This window comes from Astatotilapia calliptera, chromosome 18 (assembly GCF_900246225.1).
Source record: "Astatotilapia calliptera chromosome 18, fAstCal1.2, whole genome shotgun sequence".
NCBI classification, from domain to species: domain Eukaryota; kingdom Metazoa; phylum Chordata; class Actinopteri; order Cichliformes; family Cichlidae; genus Astatotilapia; species Astatotilapia calliptera.
In genome coordinates, this window is record NC_039319.1 from 19,342,906 (window position 1) to 19,364,086 (window position 21,181).

The window sequence follows — 21,181 nt, forward strand, 5'->3', positions numbered from 1 at the left end:
ACGGGTGAGTTCTTGTTCTTGAACGGTTAAAGCATGGAGGAGACTCCGTGGGTCGAGTTGTTTTAGTTTAACATAAAACCTTTTCTTTCACATGAGGAATGCTGAGAAACTGGCACATTGTTGACACCGGATGAGTCAACTATTTTAAGGCACAAATGTTTTTGTGCTGTGCAACATCCTCATCTTGGCTGTTCAATGGGTATCTTTTCCAGTTTGTCAGCACCACGACAGCAAAAGTTGTGGATTTTCTTTCTTTCTTTTTTTTTTTTTAAAAAGTTTTCCAACCACACTTAAAGCCTCTGGCTGCTCCTTGCTACATTTATTGTTTAGGTACACAGCTCACTTATACATATGAGTATGTATCCATACATTAATATACTAAAGCACTATTAACGTGCCACCTCTTATCCTACTCGCTCAGCATTTATATTAAATGATCTCTACTTAGAATCAGCAAAATGTTTTTGTTTTTTGTTTTTTTAAAATTTGTTTTCGGTCCACTGGTTGCCAACACAGACTTTATCCTTTCCCAGACGAAGGACTTCTGTGTGAATTGATGTGTGTTCACTTAAATCTTTTGTGTTCAAACAAAGATTAGACTATGCTTCCGAAGAAGACAAAATTCATAACTTTTGGAAAATTTATGGAAATGTTTTGTGTGTGTGCTAGATTGTATTGTAGATGTATCCTGGATAAGTTGTTTATTGTTGTTCTCCCCCTTCATTGTGCTGTACCGAGTGATAGAGTTGAGGTGTTAGGAAAGTTTTGGGGTTTAGCCCACCATTGCCCCCAAGAGAATTAGCAAGAAGTCTTTGATGAAAGGTTAGCCTCAAGTCTTCATCTAGCGCGCTCTTTTTTTCTTTTTCTTTTTTTTAGGAGTTAATTAACACTGAATTGGCATGATGGACTCAGACCTTGGTCCCACCACCCAAAAAATGCAATGATACAATAATCTAAATCTGTCAAGATTTGATTAGCTTTTTTTGTTTGTTTGTTTTTAAAGAATGTTGACTTGGCTTTTTGTAGATTTTCTTTTTTTTCTTGGCATTAGTTGAGTGAATTTATTGACATGCAAGTCTTAGTCAACACCTGACCTGATGTGTGCAGCTTTATGAGCACTTGGTGACATTCACATTTTGTTTTTGTGTCTGTCTGTGTGTGTGTGTGTGTGTGTGTGTGTGTTTTCTAATTTTTATTTGGGGGTTTTTTGGCGGGGGGGGGGAGTTTTTTGTTTTTGTTTGTTTGTTTGTTTTTTACAACTATTCGCAAGAAATAGGGCCATCAGCTTAATTTAAAAAAAAAAACAACAACAACAGGGAACTGAGTTAATCGGTAATTGGCTAAAGATTTAATGGTGTTAATTCAGTATTTTGTTTCTAACAGAAGTTGATGAAATTTCCCACAGTGCTGATCCTGCCAAACGGGTCACTGCAGGTCTGAATGAGCCGAAATGACTTTAGCTTTGCAAAAACTGGCATACCGTGATATATGGGGTGTTTTATACAGCGAATAGCAAAGACGTTAATTTCAATATTCGGTGTGTTTTTTGTTTCTGAGTGGAACCGCTGCCTATACCCCATATTTGCATAACCAGTTAAACCCCTCCTCTACCACCCTTGACCACTGAACTCTGTTACTGCTGTTTGAGGCTCACATTTTATTCCCGGACTTTCTGGGGAAATTCGCAAATGGCTTTTTTATATAATTACTCCCGTGTAAAATATCTCTTAAATTAAGGTACAGGTTTGATTTCAGCAAGAAAAATTTTTTTTATATGTATATTATACTCCATTAAGGAATGTCTAGAATTATCTTCCTCCAATGTGGATGTAGCCATTATTACACCATTTTATGACTTTGTAAGAGAATTCACTGTGTGAAAATTGGTTTGCATTTTTGTATAATACAATCTGCTTTTTTTTTTTTTTTTTCTTTTTTTGATATGAGAGGGAGGTCAAACTGGAAGTTTGAAGAGGAAAACAAGAACCTGTGAAATTGAGAAAACAAAATGTAACTTATGTACAACAGTGATTCTAAGCTGAGGGAGAAAGAATAAATGATATTGCTAACTCAATGATTTTGTCATTGTTTTATTTTGTGAAATGGTTCAGTATTTTTCAAGATGTGAATGCTGGGAGTGGACTCATAGGTGTGGTCTTCAGCACAGATTCCTCGTGGTAGCCATGTCTGTTCAACCTGTATACTGTGGTCTTGAGCAGTGTTTTCTGAAGATCTTTGAGATTTGTTCTTTGGAAGTTGTCTGCTTCTTTTTTCCCCATATCATTTTCAGTCCAGTCCTTGTATGTGATCTTTGTACCTGAAAGGAATTGTTTTGTTTTTGGGGGGGGGTTGAGCCACACTGAGGCCACATCATCATTCAAGCATTGAAAACGTGCCTGCTTCAAGAGATGAAACTGTGTTGTGACTACATGTAAGCCAACCTGGCAGAGAACCAATTTTAAACATTTAGGCTCTTTGTTGCCAGCCGCCTGGTAGAAAAACACATTTTGTTTTCTTTCCTTTGGCATTTTTTTGTAGATTAAACTAAAGGTAACAGTATGACAAACATAAAATAGTATTTTTGGATTAGCAACATGACTCCCAAAGAACTGTTAGTTGAAAGCTTGGGTTCTTTTTGCATGGTGTGCAGTGTGTCCTTAAGAAATTTGAGGATACTGGACATGTGAAGCACAAAAGAAGATCATTAACATCATGTCTTTTAAAAAGACAGACCTGAGAGATATCTGGCCTTAATGTTAATTAAAGCTTCATCAAAAATGGTCTCAGTAGGAAGGGACACGGGGAGAAAAGACTGAGGTATGCCAAATTACACAAGAACTAGACTGAAAATCAGTGGTGACAGGTCTTGAGTCATTAATCCAAATTTGAAATATTTGGTTTAAATACTCATGTACAGATGATGTCAGAAGAGAGGTGCAACACTGTATGTGTATACCCATCTGTAAAACACAGTGGAGGCTCTGTGATGCCTGGGTCTTCATTTCAGCCATGTCAAAATTGATGGAATTATGAGTACAGATAAATGCTGTCAGATTTTGATCCACAGTGCAACACCATTTGGAAAGCATCTGATTGGCAGCAGCTTCGGTTTTTTTTTTTTTTTTTTAAATATCACAATGATACCAAACACACTTATCAATCATGGGTTGGACTGAACTTCAACATTAGTGATGTAGTGTGAGATCACTTTGACAGAAAATGGACAAAAAGTAGCCAACATCCAAAGAAGAGCTTTGAATGTCCTGAATTTAATTTAATTCTGTTCAGTTTATTTATATAGCACCAACAGACTGGGATAGCTCAGTGGGTAGAGTGGTCGGGGGTTCAAATTCACTGAACGACAACCCTGAGGTACCCCTGAGCAAGGTACCATCCCTATATCCTTCCTGGGCGCTAGATTGGTGGCTGCCCACTGCTTCACTGAGTAAATGGGTTAAATGTAGAGAGGAATTTCCCCACAGAAATCAATAAAGCATACATTATTATTATTATAAACACAGCAACAGTTGCTTCATTGTGTTTTGTATGGTATATAAGACTACACAGAAAACAGGAGAACAAAAAAAAACAAAAAACAGATGACCTATGAGCAGGGACCTTGGTGACAGTGGGATGGAAAAACTCCATTTTAACAGGAAGAAACCTCTTGCCGAACCAAGCTCAGGGGGAACAGCGACTAGTTTGGGATGAGGTGATGAAGATAGGACAAAAATGCGCTGTGAAAGATCCACAGATTAACAATAATAAAGAGAGTGTTCAGGCTGTGCTGAGGAATAAAGGTGGACATGAGAATCCACCTCATACTAAATTATGTAAAATATCAAAATTGAATTTAACGTGATAACATGATAAGGTTTAGTGAAGTTGAACGTTACCAGAGCCAGTGTAGCCAGCAAATTATTTGCTAAACCCTGATAGCTTGTGTTATATAAAGTTACAGTTACAGCTGACTTTCATGCCTCCCAAACCTGGTTAAGCTTTGGGGCCGTTTTGTTTTTCTTTTGTCTCATGACTTACTTGTAAATGATACATGTTGCTTAAGGTATTTTGATAATCACGTACAGATTTTACAGGTGAAGTAAACTAAAGATTTCATTTGCGGAATAAGAGAAGAGGACTAATAAAAGGTCACAGCCTTGAGTTTACATAGTTGTTTTATATACTGCAACCATGGATACGATACCAAGGTCCTCTCGTCTTAGAAACCACTTGATCCCTCCCCTTAATTTGAATGTGAAAAAAAATAATTTGTAGATTTTATTCAAGATCAAGTCAAGCTCACAATCACAACCACATTTCTGGAAAGGCAAAGATACCATTATCTGCGTTTACAACACCTTTCTTACCACACACACACACACACACACATATATATATATATAAAACACCCAGCACGCCCCTGCGGGCGGTTTATCCTTCAAGCTCGGGTCCTCTACCAGAGGCCTGGGAGCTTGAGGGTCCTGCGCAGTATCTTAGCTGTTCCCAGGACTGCGCTCTTCTGGACAGAGATCTCCGATGTTATTCCTGGGATCTGCTGGAGCCACTCGCCTAGCTTGGGAGTCACCGCACCTAGTGCTCCGATTACCACGGGGACCACCGTTACCTTCACCCTCCACATCCTCTCGAGCTCTTCTCTGAGTCCTTGGTATTTCTCCAGCTTCTCGTGTTCCATATATATATATATATATATATATATATATATATATATATATATATATATATATATATATATATATATATATATATATATATATATATATATAACAAAAAAAATCAACATTTCTATAAAGTAAGGCACTTGGAATGGTTTTGTCCTTCGTGTGTGTTTGTCTACACATTATCTGAAGATGTAGCTCAATAAACTTTGACATTACAGTCAAGTCTATTTCCAGGAAAACTGCCAGAAAGAAAAATAATTAACCAAGAACATATTCAAATCAATTCCTCACTCAGCCATCACCAGTTCATGGACAAACATACCCTCCATCTTCCCACTTATTCCACATTTGTTGGATCCCAAGTAACATGTCTTCCATCATGCAAGCTTCCTAAAGCAGCCATGTCCTCGTCCTCCAGCTGGAATCCAAACACCTGTTTGTGTGTGTGAGAGAGAGGACGATAAGATACGGTGGCCCCTAGAGACAAAGCATGTACAAACTCCAAAACACGTACAAATTCCAAATAGCACGCACAAACTGCAAAACACGTACAAAATCCAAAACACATGCAAACTCCTAAACACGTACAAACTCCAAAACACGTACAAACTGCAAAACATGTACAAAATCCAAAACACTTAGAAAACACGTGCAAACTCCAAAACACACGCAAACTCCAAATCACAACGGAAGTGCTCCAGGACGCTAGGGGCAGTGTTGAGCTCGATTTGCAAAATAAACGGCAAGTTTGTTGCAAACACATGGGCTGTATGGGACGGTCTAGTCTCGGTCGTGCTTCCCAGGTTGCCTAGCAACCATGATACTAACCGCTGGAAACGTGTCATACAACTTTGTTTGACAGAAATGAAGGAGAACATATTTTGTTCATTTGTTTGTTTGTTTGTTTCTACAAGAGCTTTGTGTGATTTGATAAGTATCTGAGGCTGAGACCACAGGACTGTAAAACATGATTTTTGGGCTTCATTTCTGTACTGAACAGTCATTTAAGATTCGTTAGTAAATAACAATTAGCTAATGTTGTTCATGAGACTAAAGTCATATCACTTTAGTAGTGTAAATATAATATGGCCAATATTATAGTTATTATATTAATCATTATTAGCTATTACAGCAGTGAACACGAACTCTGTGTCAAATACTGAGCTTCAGTACAGTTTCAAGTTGCAGTTATTTATATGTCTTATCACCTTAAATCTTCACTCAAGACAAGTATCTTTGACAGTGCACATATAGGTGTATCATATATAAGAGACAAATGTTGTTCCTTCCCAGTCCCAGTGCACTTGTTAGCATGTTTTTGTTCGTGCAACTGGTCCGTTGGGTTATTGTCTCCCCAGAAACATTTCTGTTGTGTCTTGTGTGCTTTTGCAGCGTTTTTCTTTTTGCAGCGTTTTTCTTTTTGCAGCATTTTTCTTTTTGCAAGTGGTTTTCTTTTTGCAAGTGTTTTTCTTTTTGCAGCATTTTTCTTTTTGCAAGTGGTTTTCTTTTTGCAAGTGGTTTTCTTTTTGCAAGTGTTTTTCTTTTTGCAGCATTTTTCTTTTTGCAGCGCTTTTTCTTTTTGCAGGTGTTTTTCTTTTTGCAGCATTTTTCTTTTTGCAAGTGTTTTCTGAAGTTGCAGTCCGTTTGGCCTCTCAGGGCCACCGTAATAAGAAGAGGAAAAGGATCATATGAAAAACGAAAATGCCTGTGGCATTAAAAGTGAGATTGGCTTCTCTCAGTTGTGATGATAAACTGCAGAAGTTATCTGTCTTCTGACTGGAAAGATGGACACATTATGCCATTATTTAAACTATTTAACTTGTCAAGATCTCTTTACATTTACTAAACCTCAGTTAAGCCAGATGCATAAGTTTATTATGATGACCTCTAGTGGAAGCTACCAAACAAGGCACATCATTGTGTAGAAGTCTTGAGCCACCTCCTTTTTAAAAAAATCTGTATATTTTCTTAGAAAAATGTTAATAATTCCATACATTTTCAATTTGTAATTCATCACTAAATCCATCAGTTTTAACAAGATGAAGAAGAAGAACACAACTGACTGAAATGCAGGTGCAAACAATGACAGAGCCTCCACCGTGTTTTTAAGATGGCTGTACACAATCAGTGTCATACCTCTCTCCTGACCTTTGCATAAACTGACAATTATTTGAACCAAAACTTTCAGATTTGGATTCATCACTCCATTCATTGCTACTGATTTTAAGTCCAGTTCTTGTGTAATGTGGCATACCACTTGTTTTCCTCCCTTAAGAATGACTTCTTAACAGCCAGCCTTCCACTGAGACCATTTCTGACGAAGCTTTAGTGAACAGTAGATGAACCAGATGCATCTCTCAGGTTCTGTCAGGTCTTTGCTTTTTTCCTGTTTCTTAAGATACTTTTCTTCTGCTGCAGAAGAACTTCTTTTGTCCTCCATTTGTCGTGTTTCCTTAAAATTTTTAGGACACAGTGCGGCAAGTTTTCCACTAATAGCTCTTTCTGAATCACCCTGTTGTAGTACAATTTTTACATCTGTCAACTGTGTTTGGTGTTTTCCATAGATTAGACTAAAGAAATTGGAACAGACAGGCTGCTAGTAACAAAGTGTGTAAAGATATAATTTAAAATTGGTTCTTCACCAAGTTTTCTCTGTATTTCAATGTGTAGAGACAGCACTGATTCACCCCTCGAGTTTGCTGCCTTTTTTGTGCTTGAATGATTTATTCCTCTGAAAATGGTCAGGTACAAGGACTGGACTAAAAATGGGTGTAAAAAGAGCCAGTGCCCAAAAGAAAACTCTGATACCAACTTTAGAAAGCTGGCTCCTTAAAGGCAAAATATAAAGAAATTAAGGGTGGTTCAAGACCTTTGCACGGTGTAACTGGGTTTAGATGAAGACATGATTTTGACTGTCTTGTCAAACTTAGGCTACAGCTAAGCTTTATTTGAAAAAATGTTCGATCACAACATGAACTTTTATTTTGGTTTTTCATTTTGTAGACTTTTTTAAAGGGTTCAAGAAAGTATGGAATGATCTTTAAACTCACTTCACAGTTTTCTTGTATCCTCTTCTTTTTGGTCGATTTTGGTATTGTCACAACTCCGTTCTTAGAAACACAAAATTGAAAATATTCAAGAATATTTAGAATTTCAGTAGACACAATATTTTCACACCAGGGATGGAAATCATGTGATGAGCGTGACAACCTGAATACTCCAGCGGATGCAGATCTGAGCTGGCGTGCGTCTGTGCTTTTCCGCTATCTGGAGAACAGTGGGATTGTTGAAGACTTGACCCTTGGCCAGAGGACTATACCCTTCAAACACAATTCCCTCCTGACGACAGTACTGAATCAGGTGATTTGGCTGCTGGAAAGGATGGTACTCAACCTGATCAGTTAAAACAGCATATAAAACAATAAAGTCAATGAGCTGAAGGAAGTTTTATGGCATAAAGAAAGTCAACCTGAGTATCTTTGCACAGATTCTAGCTTAAATAAATGCTAAATGGATAAAACTACCTGGTTAACATGTGGTATCACAGTACAGTCTTCTTTCAGCTGTTCCAGGTGGTGGACCAGAAAATTGCTGACCCCAATAGCACGGCACACACCTATATTAGCAAACAGAGATATGTATGCTTTGTGAAATAAACTCTTTTACTACTATTAAGTGATATGTATTATCATCACTACTTCAGTGATTATCCAGCTGTAAAACTGAAGCTAGTCTTTTAATTAAATTATGAACATAATTCCCAAGGATAAAATTAATATAGTATAAATAAATAATTGCATTGTATGGTAATTCTGATAATCTCTCTAAGTTAATACCATGCATTTAGCATTTATAAATATAAATATAAATGCAAATATAAATACAGGCCATTTACCTTCCTTATAAAGTTCTTCCAAAGCTCTCCAGGTCTCAGCTCTCATCTCCCTGTTGGAACCACCAGGTGTCTTTGACTCTGGCCAGTGCATCAGGTACAGATCTTTAAAAACAACAGGGGTTAGAGGTCATGATGTAACAAAAGACAGCAAACTGCATTCGGTGTGGTGAACATGGATTAATTCAACTACATCACGAGCCATCACAGGTTTATTCAAGACGTTTGTCCTGCAGTGACATCCCAGAAAACTGTTTAGCTGTTAACTGTTTTTAACTTTATCAATCAGACGGCATACCAAAATACTCGACCCCCATTTCCAAGCAGGAGTCCAGACAGGCCTTTTTTGCAGCTGTATATCCGTAGTCGCCGGGCCACAGTTTATTCGTGAGCCACAGATCACTTCGTGGAAGCCCACTTTCTCTGACAGCTTTGCCCAATTCGGCCTCGCAGCCATAACGCTTTGCTGTGTCAATGTGGCAGATGCCACATTCAGTGAGGGCATACATAACTGCATCGTGGGAGTAACCACCATTATGTGATGTGCCTGGCAAAGAGAAAAACACACAACATTTATACATTAAAAAAAACACCAATGGTAATTATTATAATATAGACTTTATATTTCCCACAGTGGGGAAATTCACGTGTTACAGCAGCACTAGAAGACATTTTAATGATAGTGTTATGTAGTTTAATTCAAACTTGACGGCGTATTAGCGCTGACATAAATATACAGTGTATTCATAAAAGGTATAAATACATACAAAATATTCACATATCCTGGATTAAAGGATACTGAAAAACCCGTTTGTGTACGCAACTATTTATTAGTAGTATCAACTGTATTGGAGGAATTAGACCAAACGTTTGCCTGTGGATAAACTGACGAACAGTAACACTACATATTTTTTTCTTGAATTAAAACTTGATAGGTGTCAGTTTTACTTGTGGATTTACTTCCCTATTGCATTACTTAAAAGTTTTTAAGCCAACCGATTCAGTTAACAATCACTGTGTCCTAGGATTGCATAATGCTTCATTCAGGTTTGTGCTAGCTGATTTAAAAACAGTGACTGCCAGAGTAAAACACACCCAAACCAAGCACGGGGATCTGCAGACCATTGGAAAGTGGTACTGTAGGACAGTTCAGGACCGACGCCAACGGCATGTTCACTTCACCAGAGCTGAGCAATCTGGAAAAACGTTTTTGTTTTGTTGTTAACTTTTCTTGCTTTAACGAGGAAAGTCATTCCTCGTTAACATATGTTATTCTCCAAAAAAGAATACTATTAATACACTCTTTTTTCATTAACAGTGCATTAGATTAACTTACCTTTGTTGTAACCACTAGGTAGACTGGTTTTGAAAATTTTTCATTTAGTTGATTCTCCCTTTCTCTCTCGACCAACTATTATTAACATATTTGTAGAGGCGAAGATATGCCCCTGAATTAAAAATCAAGCCGCTGAACAAACATGGCGACAGTTCATTAGAAAGTCGGAATACGCGAGTGAAAATATATTTACGAGGTTGTAACGTAGAAAATGTATTTATAATGAGTAAGAACAAAATATTCATTTAACAAGAAATTTTCTCTATAATAAAATAGCTGCGTGGCTGTTGAGTACCATAAATTACGGCGGGTGTTAAATAGGAACCGCTCTTAACTTGTACACTCTTTGGACAAAGTCAGCCAACATGGCGACCGTTTGAAAGAAAGGGGTTGAATGTTTGGTAGTGCCAACAAAAATGAGGTGAGTTCTCCTTTCTAGAAAGAAAAATAGAATATGTTAAAATGTAACAGGCTAGATATGTTACGAGACAGCCGACTAAACCGTTGTGTTCAAAACAAACGCTGGGCTAAAATCACGTTAAAGTTAGCTAAAATCAGTGCAACTACAACTACTTGCACAAGCTAAGTTGTCATTTCGGATACCCAAGATGGCTTAATTGATTTGCATGTTTAGTTATGGATGCCATATAATCCTAACATTTATCACAGGCCATAGATTAACTAATTTCTGCTTAGAATACAACAAATCAGTCATAGAAACTGCATATATTGATTTTTTTCTCTTTTAAACTGGAGCTGAGATGGAAATATTAATAAATACTGCAAATCTGTGTGCAGGCTGCCCCGTTGTTGCTTTGGGCTCCGACGAACCTATTTGTTTTGGGCAATTCTGCTGATCCTCCTGGTTGGTGTAGTCTTGACAGCTCTGCTGCCACCTGCTGAGGACCAAAGAGGTGTTGCTGTCTTGGAGGTGCTACGAAGGGCAACCCCGCAAAAGCAGAATCCCGCACAGGTTCACCACGCTGACAGCTCGGAGGAGAAGAAGTTTACCATCATCATCCAGACTTACAACCGCACAGACGTTTTGCTCAAACTCCTAAACCATTACCAGGGAGTACCTCATCTTCAGAGAATTATCATAGTATGGAACAACATTGGAGAGCAGACACCTGCAAAGCTGTGGAGCTCCTTGGGGCCTCATCCGGTCCAGGTAGTCTTCAAGGAGCAGACCAGCAACCGAATGCGCAACAGGCTACAACCATTCCCTGAAATTGATACTGATGGTCAGTACATCTGTCAGCTTGCACCGTATGTATTATTTGTTATATTTAAATACATTTTAGTCAGTGAACAGTAGTATTTTTGTTCTGCTCCTGTAGCTGTTCTGATGCTGGATGATGACACTCTCATCAGTGTACCTGACATCAGTTTTGCTTTTTCTGTCTGGAAGGTAATGAGTATCATAAACTTGAAAAATTTAACTGCAGATTTTAGCCGGCAAACCCTGAGTTGTTTTACTGTTGGGTTCCACAGCAATTTCCAGACCAGATTGTTGGATTTGTACCGAGGAAACATGTCTCAACGGCAGCAGGAGTGTACAGCTATGGCAGCTTTGAGCTGCAGGATCCAGAAACAGCAGGAGGTGACGTGTAGGTTGTTTGTTTTTGGTTTTTTTGTCCACATACCCTGCATGTTATTTGGGCCTGTACTACGAAGCATGCTCGACATACCCAGAATGTTTGTTGCTTATGTGGCTTCACTTATTTTTACATCAGTGTACATCAGTATACTTCTGTGTTTAATTTTAAACATATCAGTGAGAGAATAACAATCATATCTTAGTATAAAGAATAATGATCATAGCATTTCTATAAGGATTCACAGATGTCAGAAAATTCGTGCAGGGAGATTGCCAAAGCTTTTGGAATGGATGTGAGGTAATGTGCAAAGACGGGACATATGTTTGCCTCTGGAACAAAAACCAGCCACAACAAATAGTGGGGAACCATGTGGGAAAGAAAAGTCCCAGAATTTTATTTGTATTGTTGTTGGCACAGCATATAAAACACTGGGACATGACCACAAGGTAATTAACGAATGATGCGCCAAGGACAAGCATGACTGCTGGCAGTAACGTCAACCACTCATATGGGTTGCATCAAAAATCCACAGCAGAAGTCTAAATCAGCGTTAAGCTGTCACAAGAAAGTGGTTATAAACTTAATAGGTCCACTCTAGGGTTACCAGTCTGTCATGTGTTCATGTGAGCATGAACACATGAAAGAGGCAACTTCTGACCAATCACAGACGTGGGCAGATCTAACAGATCTGAGCGGCCTGATTTTAGAAAGGAAGTTAAAACTGTGTCAGACCAGGCAATGTTAAGCTGTGTACAGTACAGGCTCAGAGCAACACGTGTTGCCAAAACAGTAGCGTGAGATTACAAGTGTACGATTTAAATAGGCTTTATGAATGGAAAAGCACTATTATATTTATAAAGCCTAAGCTGAAGCCAGGAGGAAAATCTGGCAAAAATGCCATCTGTGCGAGTTAACAGACTTCTCAGTATCCTTAAGACTCAGGATAATCTGTTATATCAATGTTTAAATGTGCAGAAAACAATTTTAACTTTATCTTTTCAGCTGAAACTGTGCTGGTGGTGTTTAATGGCTTGAGTGCAAGTTAAGAAAATATATACAAATAGAAATTAAAGACAGGCATAGCATGCTTGCAAATTTGATATCCAGTGTATATCCACATTATAAAGGCGTGGAAGACAATACAATCATTTTAGAAATAGAAATAAAGTTGCTCCTTTAGACGCTAGCTGTCCGTGGACATGTCCGACATGTGTTCCAGGAATGGTGGCACCATTTCCCAGAGAAACGATTGGTCAGTAGATGGTGAGTTTGTACTTGTTGACTTTAAATTGAACATGAGAAAATTCAAGGCTTATTCAGGTAACTTTGGCATAAACCCTGGTTTATGAAGAGGGTTAATTTCTTAGGGGGTAGTTTACCTTGAGAATTTGTGCTGCAGACCTAACCAGTTGTGGAACAGGTTATATTTGAGATCAAGAGATAAAACGTCACTTCCTACTGCCCAATTCACTAGCGGGGACTACATTCTCATTTTAGGTTTGACAGCATTCCTAGTAAATAATGGCAGATGGCTTGAGGATGAATTGAGGCTGCAGTTTGGGGAAGGCCTCAGGGGGGATTGGCGATGGCTCCCAGGCTGGGAAGATCCTCATGTACTAATGAGAAGTGAATGAATTGTAAAAAAAGGGAAGGGAGGGTGGGGCACAAAGATGAGAATGAACAGCTTGTAGTGCTCGGGAGGGTCATATATTGATGGATTACTGGAAGGGATGTGTATGGAGGTGTGGTACCACTCCTGAAATTTAGATAAATTCTCTCCACTTAGCTTTCTGGAAAATGGTGTTAACATTGCTGTAAAATCCCCCGAGCCACTCTGAGCAGATAGTAAGAGGGTCTAATGTTTTTCATGAGTCTCTAAAGTCTTCTTTCCATGATGAGTAATAAATATAGATTCTTAGACACAACTAAACAGCAGCTGTTTTTCTTTCAACCTGCATTATAAATTTCAACAGCAGCGAATCACCATCGTATTGCTGAAAATGCAGAGTTAACCCTGAATTTGCATTGCTGCGCCACTAATCCTGCTTCATAGTACAGGCCTCTGGCTAGGTGTACTTTGTTTTTTAAGCTTCCATCTCCCTGCATTCCCTGCAGATACTCCATGGTGTTAATTGGTGCTGCCTTCTTCCACCGCCGCTATTTGCAGCTCTTTCAGGACCAGCCTCAAGCAGTGCATGCTTTAGTGGATGAAACGCAGAACTGTGACGATATTGCCATGAACTTTGCCGTAGCTCTGTATTTAAGAAAACAATCAAAGTTGGGTAAAATGAACAGAGCCTCTGGGGTCTTTATCAAACCCGTGGACCTCCGCAACCTAGAAAAGGAGGCCAGCAGTGGATACCAGGGGATGTGGCATCGTCCCGAACACCTTCTCCAGAGGTCCTACTGCCTGAACAGGTTGACACAGATCTATGGCTTTATGCCTCTTTCCTTCTCCAACCTGATGGTCTCCCAGTTTGGCTTCCCCAGTTATGCAAACCACAAAAGCAGGGGCTGAGGAAGTGCTGTATTACTGATTGCTCTGGATAAAAAGTAGACGATATAGTGTTCTGGTAAGTCTGTTTGATTAACATCATGTGACAGGGTGGAGGATAAGTTTGAATTATCAGTGAGTGAGTGAGTGAGAGAGAGAGAGAACGAACGAACTGTGCCTGGAAACTAAAAAATGAAAACTTTAATCTCATTGTACCTCTTTGATTTTTAGCCTACTCTTTTGAGTTTTAGGATTCTGAGCAGTTTTCTCATTCACAGCCCGACAGTGATGGACGCCTGATTTTTGGACAGCGAGGATTGTTAGAAGAATTTGCTGCACATGCCCTTGTCTGATGAGACATCCATATTTGATAAGCTAATCTGTATTGTTTACCAGGAACTGCCTTAAAGTTACCTTGAAGCCAAAAAAGTGTCAGTCTTTGATCTATTTTGACAACTTAACCTGCTTTATTAGTAACAGATTTAGACTGTCTTAAGCTGTAGGTATGCTGTAGTTGTATTTAACCAAAAAAACTTTCCACCAACGTATCTGAATAAAAAGGAATTGTGAAAAGCATTTAACAGTGACTCTTTATGTCCAGGACAGGAATGTGATTTGATAAATAAAATGTTTTCTCAGGGCATGAAATCATTATTATAATGGTGAAAATAATTTATTCCCTGTTGAATTTGTAAATTTGCTCACTCACAAAGAAATGAACCGTTTCTAATTTTCTATGGCAGTGGTATTTTAATGGAGAAAGACAGAATATCAACCAGAAAACCAGAAAAAAAAACCCATCAAATTCAGCAGGGGGTGAAATACTTCCCCCACTGTATGAGTCCAGGTAGTAATCTGGAGATGTCGGCATCTGAAGAATTAACTGAGTGTGTTTTGGCACCATGAGTCGTGGTATCTTTGTTCCAAATTCTCATATGTGCCAACTATAGATTAAACGCTTCCAATAAAACTTATATTGTCATGAATAGTTTTGTCACAGCTTTAATTTTAAACATATTGCCCTGCTGTGAGGAAAGTATTTCTAACCAAAATAGTTAAACTGCAGGTTTTTGGTTTTTTTTTTAAAAAAGTGCCTTGGCCACTTTTTACTGTAATAGAGGGCACTGATAAAGAGATTTGTTACCAAATGAATTATTTACATTAGTAGGTATACGTGGGAGTGCCCATTTATCTAAAATCATTGGATATGCTTATTTGTTCTATTTTTCTCTCAATGTAAAGCTAGTAGTTTGAATGAGAGTGTTAACAGAGGAAAAGGATCAGACAATAAAATTCTTTGTTTTCTAATGTGGAAATTTTGGTCTGATGGCTAATGCAGTTTTCCAGAACAACATGGACACAAAAACATGGATAAAAAGGTTTTTAGCTTTGGATTACTAACACCTGTTTTCCACCAGTAATGTGCCTAGTCTGGTGCTGGTCGATGGCCATATTTTGGCAAGTGTCAGAACTTAATTTTTGCATACTATATCAGACGTTAGTGTCACACAGGGCCGAATCTGAATGCTACATTTGGAAATTAGTGGTAAATTACTTGCAGTAATATTCCCATTGCTTCTGAAATCACTGAATCCAAGTGTTGGGAGACTCATTTTTGTGGTGCCACCATTCTTTGTTGGTGTAAATGTGTAGAACCAGTTTGAGATTTGGCAAAGCATTGGTGGAAAATGGCTAAATGAGGTAGCAGAGTTACAGATTACCGGTAGCATAACAAGTGCTTAAAGTCTACAAAGTAAACATCTCGACTGCAACGCTAGACATGAAGTTTCACCTGCTTTTAAATTTCAAGTTTGCAAGGCATTAAATCAGCAAATGCTCTTTACTAACTTTGGATGTGAAAACTAGATTTATTTATTAATAACAGTCCACTCCATGTCATTGGATAAAAGTGTCCTTGCATATTCGTTTGGATGGGTTCCAGTTCTTTCACAAAGAATTTCAGGGACTTATGATGTTGGTCCACCACCACCACCCCCGGGTCCACGTCCAGGCCTGGAACCTCGGCTGCCTGGTGAACGAATGTCATGCCACAACTTCACAAGGGGCTCCCTCTTCCTCCAGATGAGTTTATGACCATATGCCACATACCACCTGTATGAAGAGATGCATGGCACGGTAAAATGTGGAGAAAGCAGAACAAGATGCTCCCATTAGGCCACATTAAGACATTAAAGGATTTAGACTGATCAAAGCAGTGCAGAATCATTGGATTCTTTTTTCATGACTGAGTTCAAAAGCACAAAGCCTTCAAAACAACATTTTAATAATATTAGATATGTTCCACAGGCTTTAAGCCGTATTTGTGACTACACCTGCAACTGTCACATAACCACAATTTTCACACTTGGGCCATGTTATGAGAGCAGGATATTAAAACTGGGAAAAAAATCTGTCTGCTTATGTAAGTCTAAGAAAACAGTTAAACCCTCCAGAAAAAGTAAGTAATCAGATTTGGGATTAAGACAGTTTCATATGCCTTGAAACTGTATTTCATATTGTTAACATGGACAGACTTTGAGGAAAGGGTAAAAATAAGACCTGACTCACACTCCAAAGAGGGCTCCGCCAAGGTGAGCTGCATGGTCAAACAGCCGCCATCCCAACAGAAGTCCTGCTGTGTCAATGGCAACTAGCGCTTTCAGAGCCTAAATATAAACAAAGGCAAAGCTGCATTCAGTGCGCTGGCATGCATACTTCCACAGTCACTCATACATGTACCTTTTTATTTGGTCCATGCACACTCACATCTCTTCCTGCAGCAAAAGCGGGAAGGAAGACAAAAAGCAACTCAAGCAACCACTCGTTATATCCGAGGTAGACAGAAGAACATCTCTGAATGCACATGTCCAACCTTAAAGAAGATGGGCCACAGCAACAGAACCCCACAGTGGGTGCCACTCCTGTCAACTAAGAACTGAGGCTACAATTCCCATGGGACAACCAAAGATTGGAAAAACAACATCATTTAGACACAACAGCCTGCCTGTGTATTGCTGCTGATCATGTTCATATGTTTATGACTACAGTGTGCAGGTCTTCTGATGGCTGCTTCCAGCGGGATAACACACCATGTCACAAAGGTCAGATCATCTCGAACTAGTTTCTTGAACATGACAATGAGCTGACTGTAGTCACCGTGTTGAATCAGTGCCATGAAAAACTGGGGCATTTCTGAAGGCAATATGGATTCCAATCGAGCACTTGTAAGGTGTACTTCATAAAGTGTATGTAGGAAATATGAAGTGTGCAGCACTTACTGTTCCTGCTGTGAAAGTGACCATGGGAAGGAAGATTATGCCAAGCTTGGCCTCTGGCATCTTAGAGCAGATAGCAGCGAGCACTGCCATGACGGCGCCGGACTGTAGATCAAAACAGTTACTATCACAGCTGTCCATCATTTGAGTTGAGCTTTAAAATGGATTTTAGCAAATATCTTACCGCCCCTAATGATGGATAGAGACGCCCGGTGGCTGCCTTACATGTGTAACTGACCATAGTGGAAACCACACCTGAAAATCAAACATTTGGTAGCCTTTCTTACTTCCTGTTACCTATATTCTCAATAATCAGCCATGCATAGTACTGAAAGGCCCTAAACGTTTGAGTGTCCCAAAACTAAAATAAGGTTTTTGTGCTGTAGTAAATGATGGATGGAATAACAGCGAGTTTCAGTCAAACATGAAGCAAAGAGATCATTAAACTATCCACCCTGGATTAAACACTAATGTTAAAAATATTCAAGTATTGTGTTTAGATTTAATAAATGTTATCAGACTCCAGTTGTGTGCTTTATTTGACTCACCAGCAGACAGGTAAACTGCAAGAAATTGCTCTTTCCCCAAAAGAGAGACGATCCCTGAGGAGAATATCCATAGGACATACATGTTGGCCACCATGTGGATGATGGAGTAGTGACTGAAGGAGGACAGAGCCATGGGAAGGCAGCGTGTTTCTGGAAGAGGAAGAGGAGAGGGGAAAAAAAATGCACACACTGCAAACACAAAAGAGGACATGACCGTGTAGCACAGGTGAACTCACTGGAAGCTGGGTTGGACGTGAAGTACTTAAGCATACTTCTTTGCATTGAAGGGATTCGCCAACAGCAGAGGACGGCGGCATTTAGTGCGATAATACCTAGAAAAAAATTAATAAATAAAAAGGTGCCAACTATGAAGAAATGCAAAGAGATAAATAAAAAAACAAAAAAAACCCCAGACACATAGGGTTGGGTATCGTCACTGATTTCTAGAATCAATTCGATTCCCATTCACAAGCGCAAGGTCCCGAATCGATTCGATCCATGATTCGATTCCATTTGATTCGGGGAAATTTTGCCTCAGACAGTCAGAAATATTATAATTCTGATCACTAATCAGTACATATCCATATTTTATATCTGTAAAAAGAAACCTTACACTTGTGAGACTTTATCAAAGGTGTGAGCATCACAGCAGATGCCTTTGTGTCAAAGTAACAGAGGATAAAACACAGACAAACATGAAGGCGATTTTCCTGGCCTGACTTTTTATAGCAGATAACCTTAAAAATATTCTGCGGTAGAACAAAAACTGAAGAAAACTATGAATCAACATGAACATTACCTGATGCTGCTGAAGTGAAGCAGAGCAAAGTTACAGAGGTTTCTATTAGAGATACAGTTAAGCATTTTGCAATTTTGCATAATTTAAAAAGTTTAAATTTCTTCAGTATTGAACAGCAAAAATGCGGCTTTCTTGTCGGAAGTCATTTAAGTAGAAAAGAAAAAAACAACACAGCGGCTGACAGCACTGTTTACAATGGTAGACTGGTAGGTAATAAGCAAGTGAATGGGAAACTGTTCTTGAAGTACACGGAGAGAGAGAGCTGTGCAAGTGTGATTTTATTGTGGTGGAGGCAAAACAGCAAATAAGGGGGACTTCATGATGATGTTTATGTGAAGCGTAGTTTGGATCTTCTTTTCGCGACTGGTTCAATCAACTTTGGTTGGAGAGACACAAAACCTGCAGCTTCAGAATCTAGCGCAATAAAAGATTTAAACACAGAGCGCGGACCAGACACATCAAAATGAGTGAGCTGTCGGCTCTCAGCCCCGACAGCATGTCCGTGTACGTCCCGTTGGGCGAGAAAGCGTCGGGTCCGCGCTCTGTTTACGTCTTTGTGCAGAATCCGTGTGCCTGCTCTCATTTACTGTTTTAGCTGTTTGGTGGTTATCAAAATTTTGTGAGATTTATCCTGAGATTCTGGCATTTTGGGCAAAATGCATTTATATTTAAAAATCGATTCAGGATTTTAATGAATCGATATCACGCTATTCAAGCTAGAATCGATTTTAAAATCGGAAAATCGATAATCAAAACCGCACACACACTGCAAAGATGTTGACTGTGTAAAATAATACCTGTCACAGTCTTCTGTCCCTCTGTGAGGCTGTTCCAGAAGTCATCCACCATGGACACCAGGAGAATGAGCTGTCGCTGGAAGCTGGACAGCTGGTTCCACCAGTTGTGCCAGTATGCCATGTCCTGGGTGCCCTGGGAACATGTGAAAGGTTCACAGAGTCTCTGTGAGCAGCTTGTAAATCAAACCAGTAATGCGATCTGCAAGCAAAGGAGATGTGCAATAATGTGGATCATCAAAGTGCTCACCTGCATGCCTTTTTCTGAATTCTCTTCATCTTTTGCAGTCTGAAGTCTTGACTTTAGACTCTCATATTGGAGAATGGCCGCCGCACCAAAGGAGCAGCCTGTAAACTGAAATGGAGTCAGAAAACAGCCAGAAGCACTTTACTGTCCACAAACAACAGTGTACCATGCATCCATTTCATCACTACACAGCAGTAGAAAACTGGGGGGACCTACCCCTACTGTGAACATCAGCGGTGTGAAAAGTGTAGGCCTGGGGACTCTAGGAGGAGGCTGGGGCACCGGGGTGCCAGCCTCAGTGGCTGAGGTGTTTGTTTCCTGCGTGGCATTCTTTTTCTTTATGTCTGGCCTTTTGGCCTCCCGACGAAATCCACACCTCTGCTGGTTGTAGGGGTTAAGACTGCCAGGAGAAAGAGGCAGCTTTTAAAGCAGGCAGTTGTTGAAATATACACAAAAAAGTATAAAATCAATGTTCATTTAGGGGAAGAACATAAAAGTCCTGCTTTGAAAACTAATTTTACTTTTTTGTTGTTGTTGTAAAATTACAGCTACTGCTGGTTGTAGAGTTACAAAAAAATGAATGCATCCGTAATAAAAGCTAATAATACTGAGAACAATTCAAGCACCCACAATGTATGAATCTACACGGGTAGCATGCCTCACAGTGGCTCCATAACTACTTCTTGTTAGTATCAGTATCAATAATAAAAGCACGACATGCTGTTTAAGGCACTCAATTCATTTACTGAAAAACAGAAAGACTACAGTAACTCGTTTACGCTTCGATATCGCAGGTTACGGATGAAACATGAAGCTGTCTTCAGCTTTGTGGATCTCCCTGCAATGACAGTCGGAACAGTTAGGTAAGCACGGGCTGCGGCTGGTGGAGAAGTAAACACACACATCCTGTCAGTGTTACGCCTGTGCAGACAGACGCTGCGACCACAGCGACCTTGTGTTTGCTCACCTGGAGCTTCGTGGAGTGGTGTTCTGGGATCTCACGAACTCTGTTTTGGCCCATTTTATCGCGTATCCTCTCCACGCCATGATTGTGTTGACCTTCCGCTTCAAGCCCGTCCCACCACCACACTGTAGCTGATGCTGCGTTCACGGACTCATGTAAAAGCCAGCATTTGTAACTTGGTTGTATAATTCTGCATCTACAGGCAGCTCTTGCGCTGTGTCTGACTATATACATTCGGTTCACAGTATCTATTTAACTTAAATTGGTTATCTTATATTTAGTTGTGGCGTTAGTATTGTCAGTTTGATTTTTATTGGGTGGACACAGAGTTGCACAACACCAAAGGGTCAAAATCCTTGCATGCTTATAAATACAATAGAAGGTTATTTTTGCCATAATCGTTCAGCTGTGCAACAGTAAATACTCCACAGGCCTCTGTTAGCGTCTCTTTTGTTTGGTATAATCAGCTCCCTCTAGTGGCGCATTGACGAACAGATTTGTCAGAACAAAAGCGCTTTCAACAGTGGTTAAATTGTTACACGTGTAGCAACT

The 21,181-nt window shown here is 39.4% G+C and overlaps 3 protein-coding genes across 4 annotated transcripts; 1 reads left to right on the forward strand and 2 right to left on the reverse strand.

The window, feature by feature from the left end:
• Positions 1-4,763: 4,763 nt before the first annotated feature.
• On the reverse strand, positions 4,764-10,117 carry LOC113010012 (uncharacterized oxidoreductase ZK1290.5). Of its 2 annotated transcripts, XM_026148773.1 has the most exons (9): positions 9,908-10,117; positions 9,667-9,767; positions 8,870-9,118; positions 8,575-8,676; positions 8,204-8,295; positions 7,890-8,072; positions 7,730-7,789; positions 5,002-5,112; positions 4,764-4,918 (listed from the first exon to the last, which is right to left on the reverse strand). In XM_026148773.1, the coding sequence occupies exons 2-8, from the start codon at positions 9,740-9,742 to the stop codon at positions 5,017-5,019; spliced, it is 858 nt and encodes a 285-aa protein (XP_026004558.1). In that variant the 5' UTR covers positions 9,743-9,767; positions 9,908-10,117; the 3' UTR covers positions 4,764-4,918; positions 5,002-5,016. The 2 variants fall into 2 exon arrangements, with proteins under 2 accessions (XP_026004558.1, XP_026004557.1); XM_026148772.1 differs by having other exon boundaries at positions 4,764-5,112.
• A 130-nt stretch (positions 10,118-10,247) lies between these two features.
• Positions 10,248-14,578, forward strand: extl2 (exostosin-like glycosyltransferase 2). The gene is made up of 6 exons (XM_026148770.1): positions 10,248-10,328; positions 10,706-11,151; positions 11,248-11,318; positions 11,402-11,517; positions 13,624-14,081; positions 14,281-14,578. Exons 1-5 carry the CDS (start codon positions 10,324-10,326, stop codon positions 14,024-14,026), a joined length of 1,041 nt encoding a protein of 346 aa, XP_026004555.1. The 5' UTR covers positions 10,248-10,323; the 3' UTR covers positions 14,027-14,081; positions 14,281-14,578.
• Positions 14,579-14,732: 154 nt separating this feature from the next.
• On the reverse strand, positions 14,733-20,796 carry parla (presenilin associated, rhomboid-like a). The gene is made up of 10 exons (XM_026148769.1): positions 20,633-20,796; positions 19,882-20,065; positions 19,669-19,773; positions 19,422-19,554; positions 18,062-18,157; positions 17,826-17,975; positions 17,462-17,532; positions 17,281-17,382; positions 16,571-16,668; positions 14,733-16,114 (listed from the first exon to the last, which is right to left on the reverse strand). The coding sequence occupies exons 1-10, from the start codon at positions 20,710-20,712 to the stop codon at positions 15,970-15,972; spliced, it is 1,164 nt and encodes a 387-aa protein (XP_026004554.1). The 5' UTR covers positions 20,713-20,796; the 3' UTR covers positions 14,733-15,969.
• Positions 20,797-21,181: the final 385 nt, after the last annotated feature.

What these genes read in the sequence shown, in the direction of transcription:
- LOC113010012 (XM_026148773.1), bottom strand. Translation starts at nt 9,742, where the DNA reads ATGCCGTTGGCGTCGGTCCTGAACTGTCCTACAGTACCACTTTCCAAT. An exon ending in TGATACCACATGTTAACCAG is followed by an intron (nt 8,073 to 8,203) that starts GTAGTTTTATCC and finishes TTAACTGATCAG; the next exon opens with GTTGAGTACCATCCTTTCCA. An exon ending in GGATACAAGAAAACTGTGAA is followed by an intron (nt 5,113 to 7,729) that starts GTGAGTTTAAAG and finishes ACACACAAACAG; the next exon opens with GTGTTTGGATTCCAGCTGGA.
- parla (XM_026148769.1), bottom strand. Translation starts at nt 20,712, where the DNA reads ATGGCGTGGAGAGGATACGCGATAAAATGGGCCAAAACAGAGTTCGTG. An exon ending in CGCTGATGTTCACAGTAGGG is followed by an intron (nt 19,774 to 19,881) that starts GTAGGTCCCCCC and finishes ACTCCATTTCAG; the next exon opens with TTTACAGGCTGCTCCTTTGG. An exon ending in ATTCAGAAAAAGGCATGCAG is followed by an intron (nt 19,555 to 19,668) that starts GTGAGCACTTTG and finishes ACATGTTCCCAG; the next exon opens with GGCACCCAGGACATGGCATA.
- extl2 (XM_026148770.1), top strand. An exon ending in CCCTGAAATTGATACTGATG is followed by an intron (nt 11,152 to 11,247) that starts GTCAGTACATCT and finishes CTGCTCCTGTAG; the next exon opens with CTGTTCTGATGCTGGATGAT. An exon ending in GAAACAGCAGGAGGTGACGT is followed by an intron (nt 11,518 to 13,623) that starts GTAGGTTGTTTG and finishes CATTCCCTGCAG; the next exon opens with ATACTCCATGGTGTTAATTG.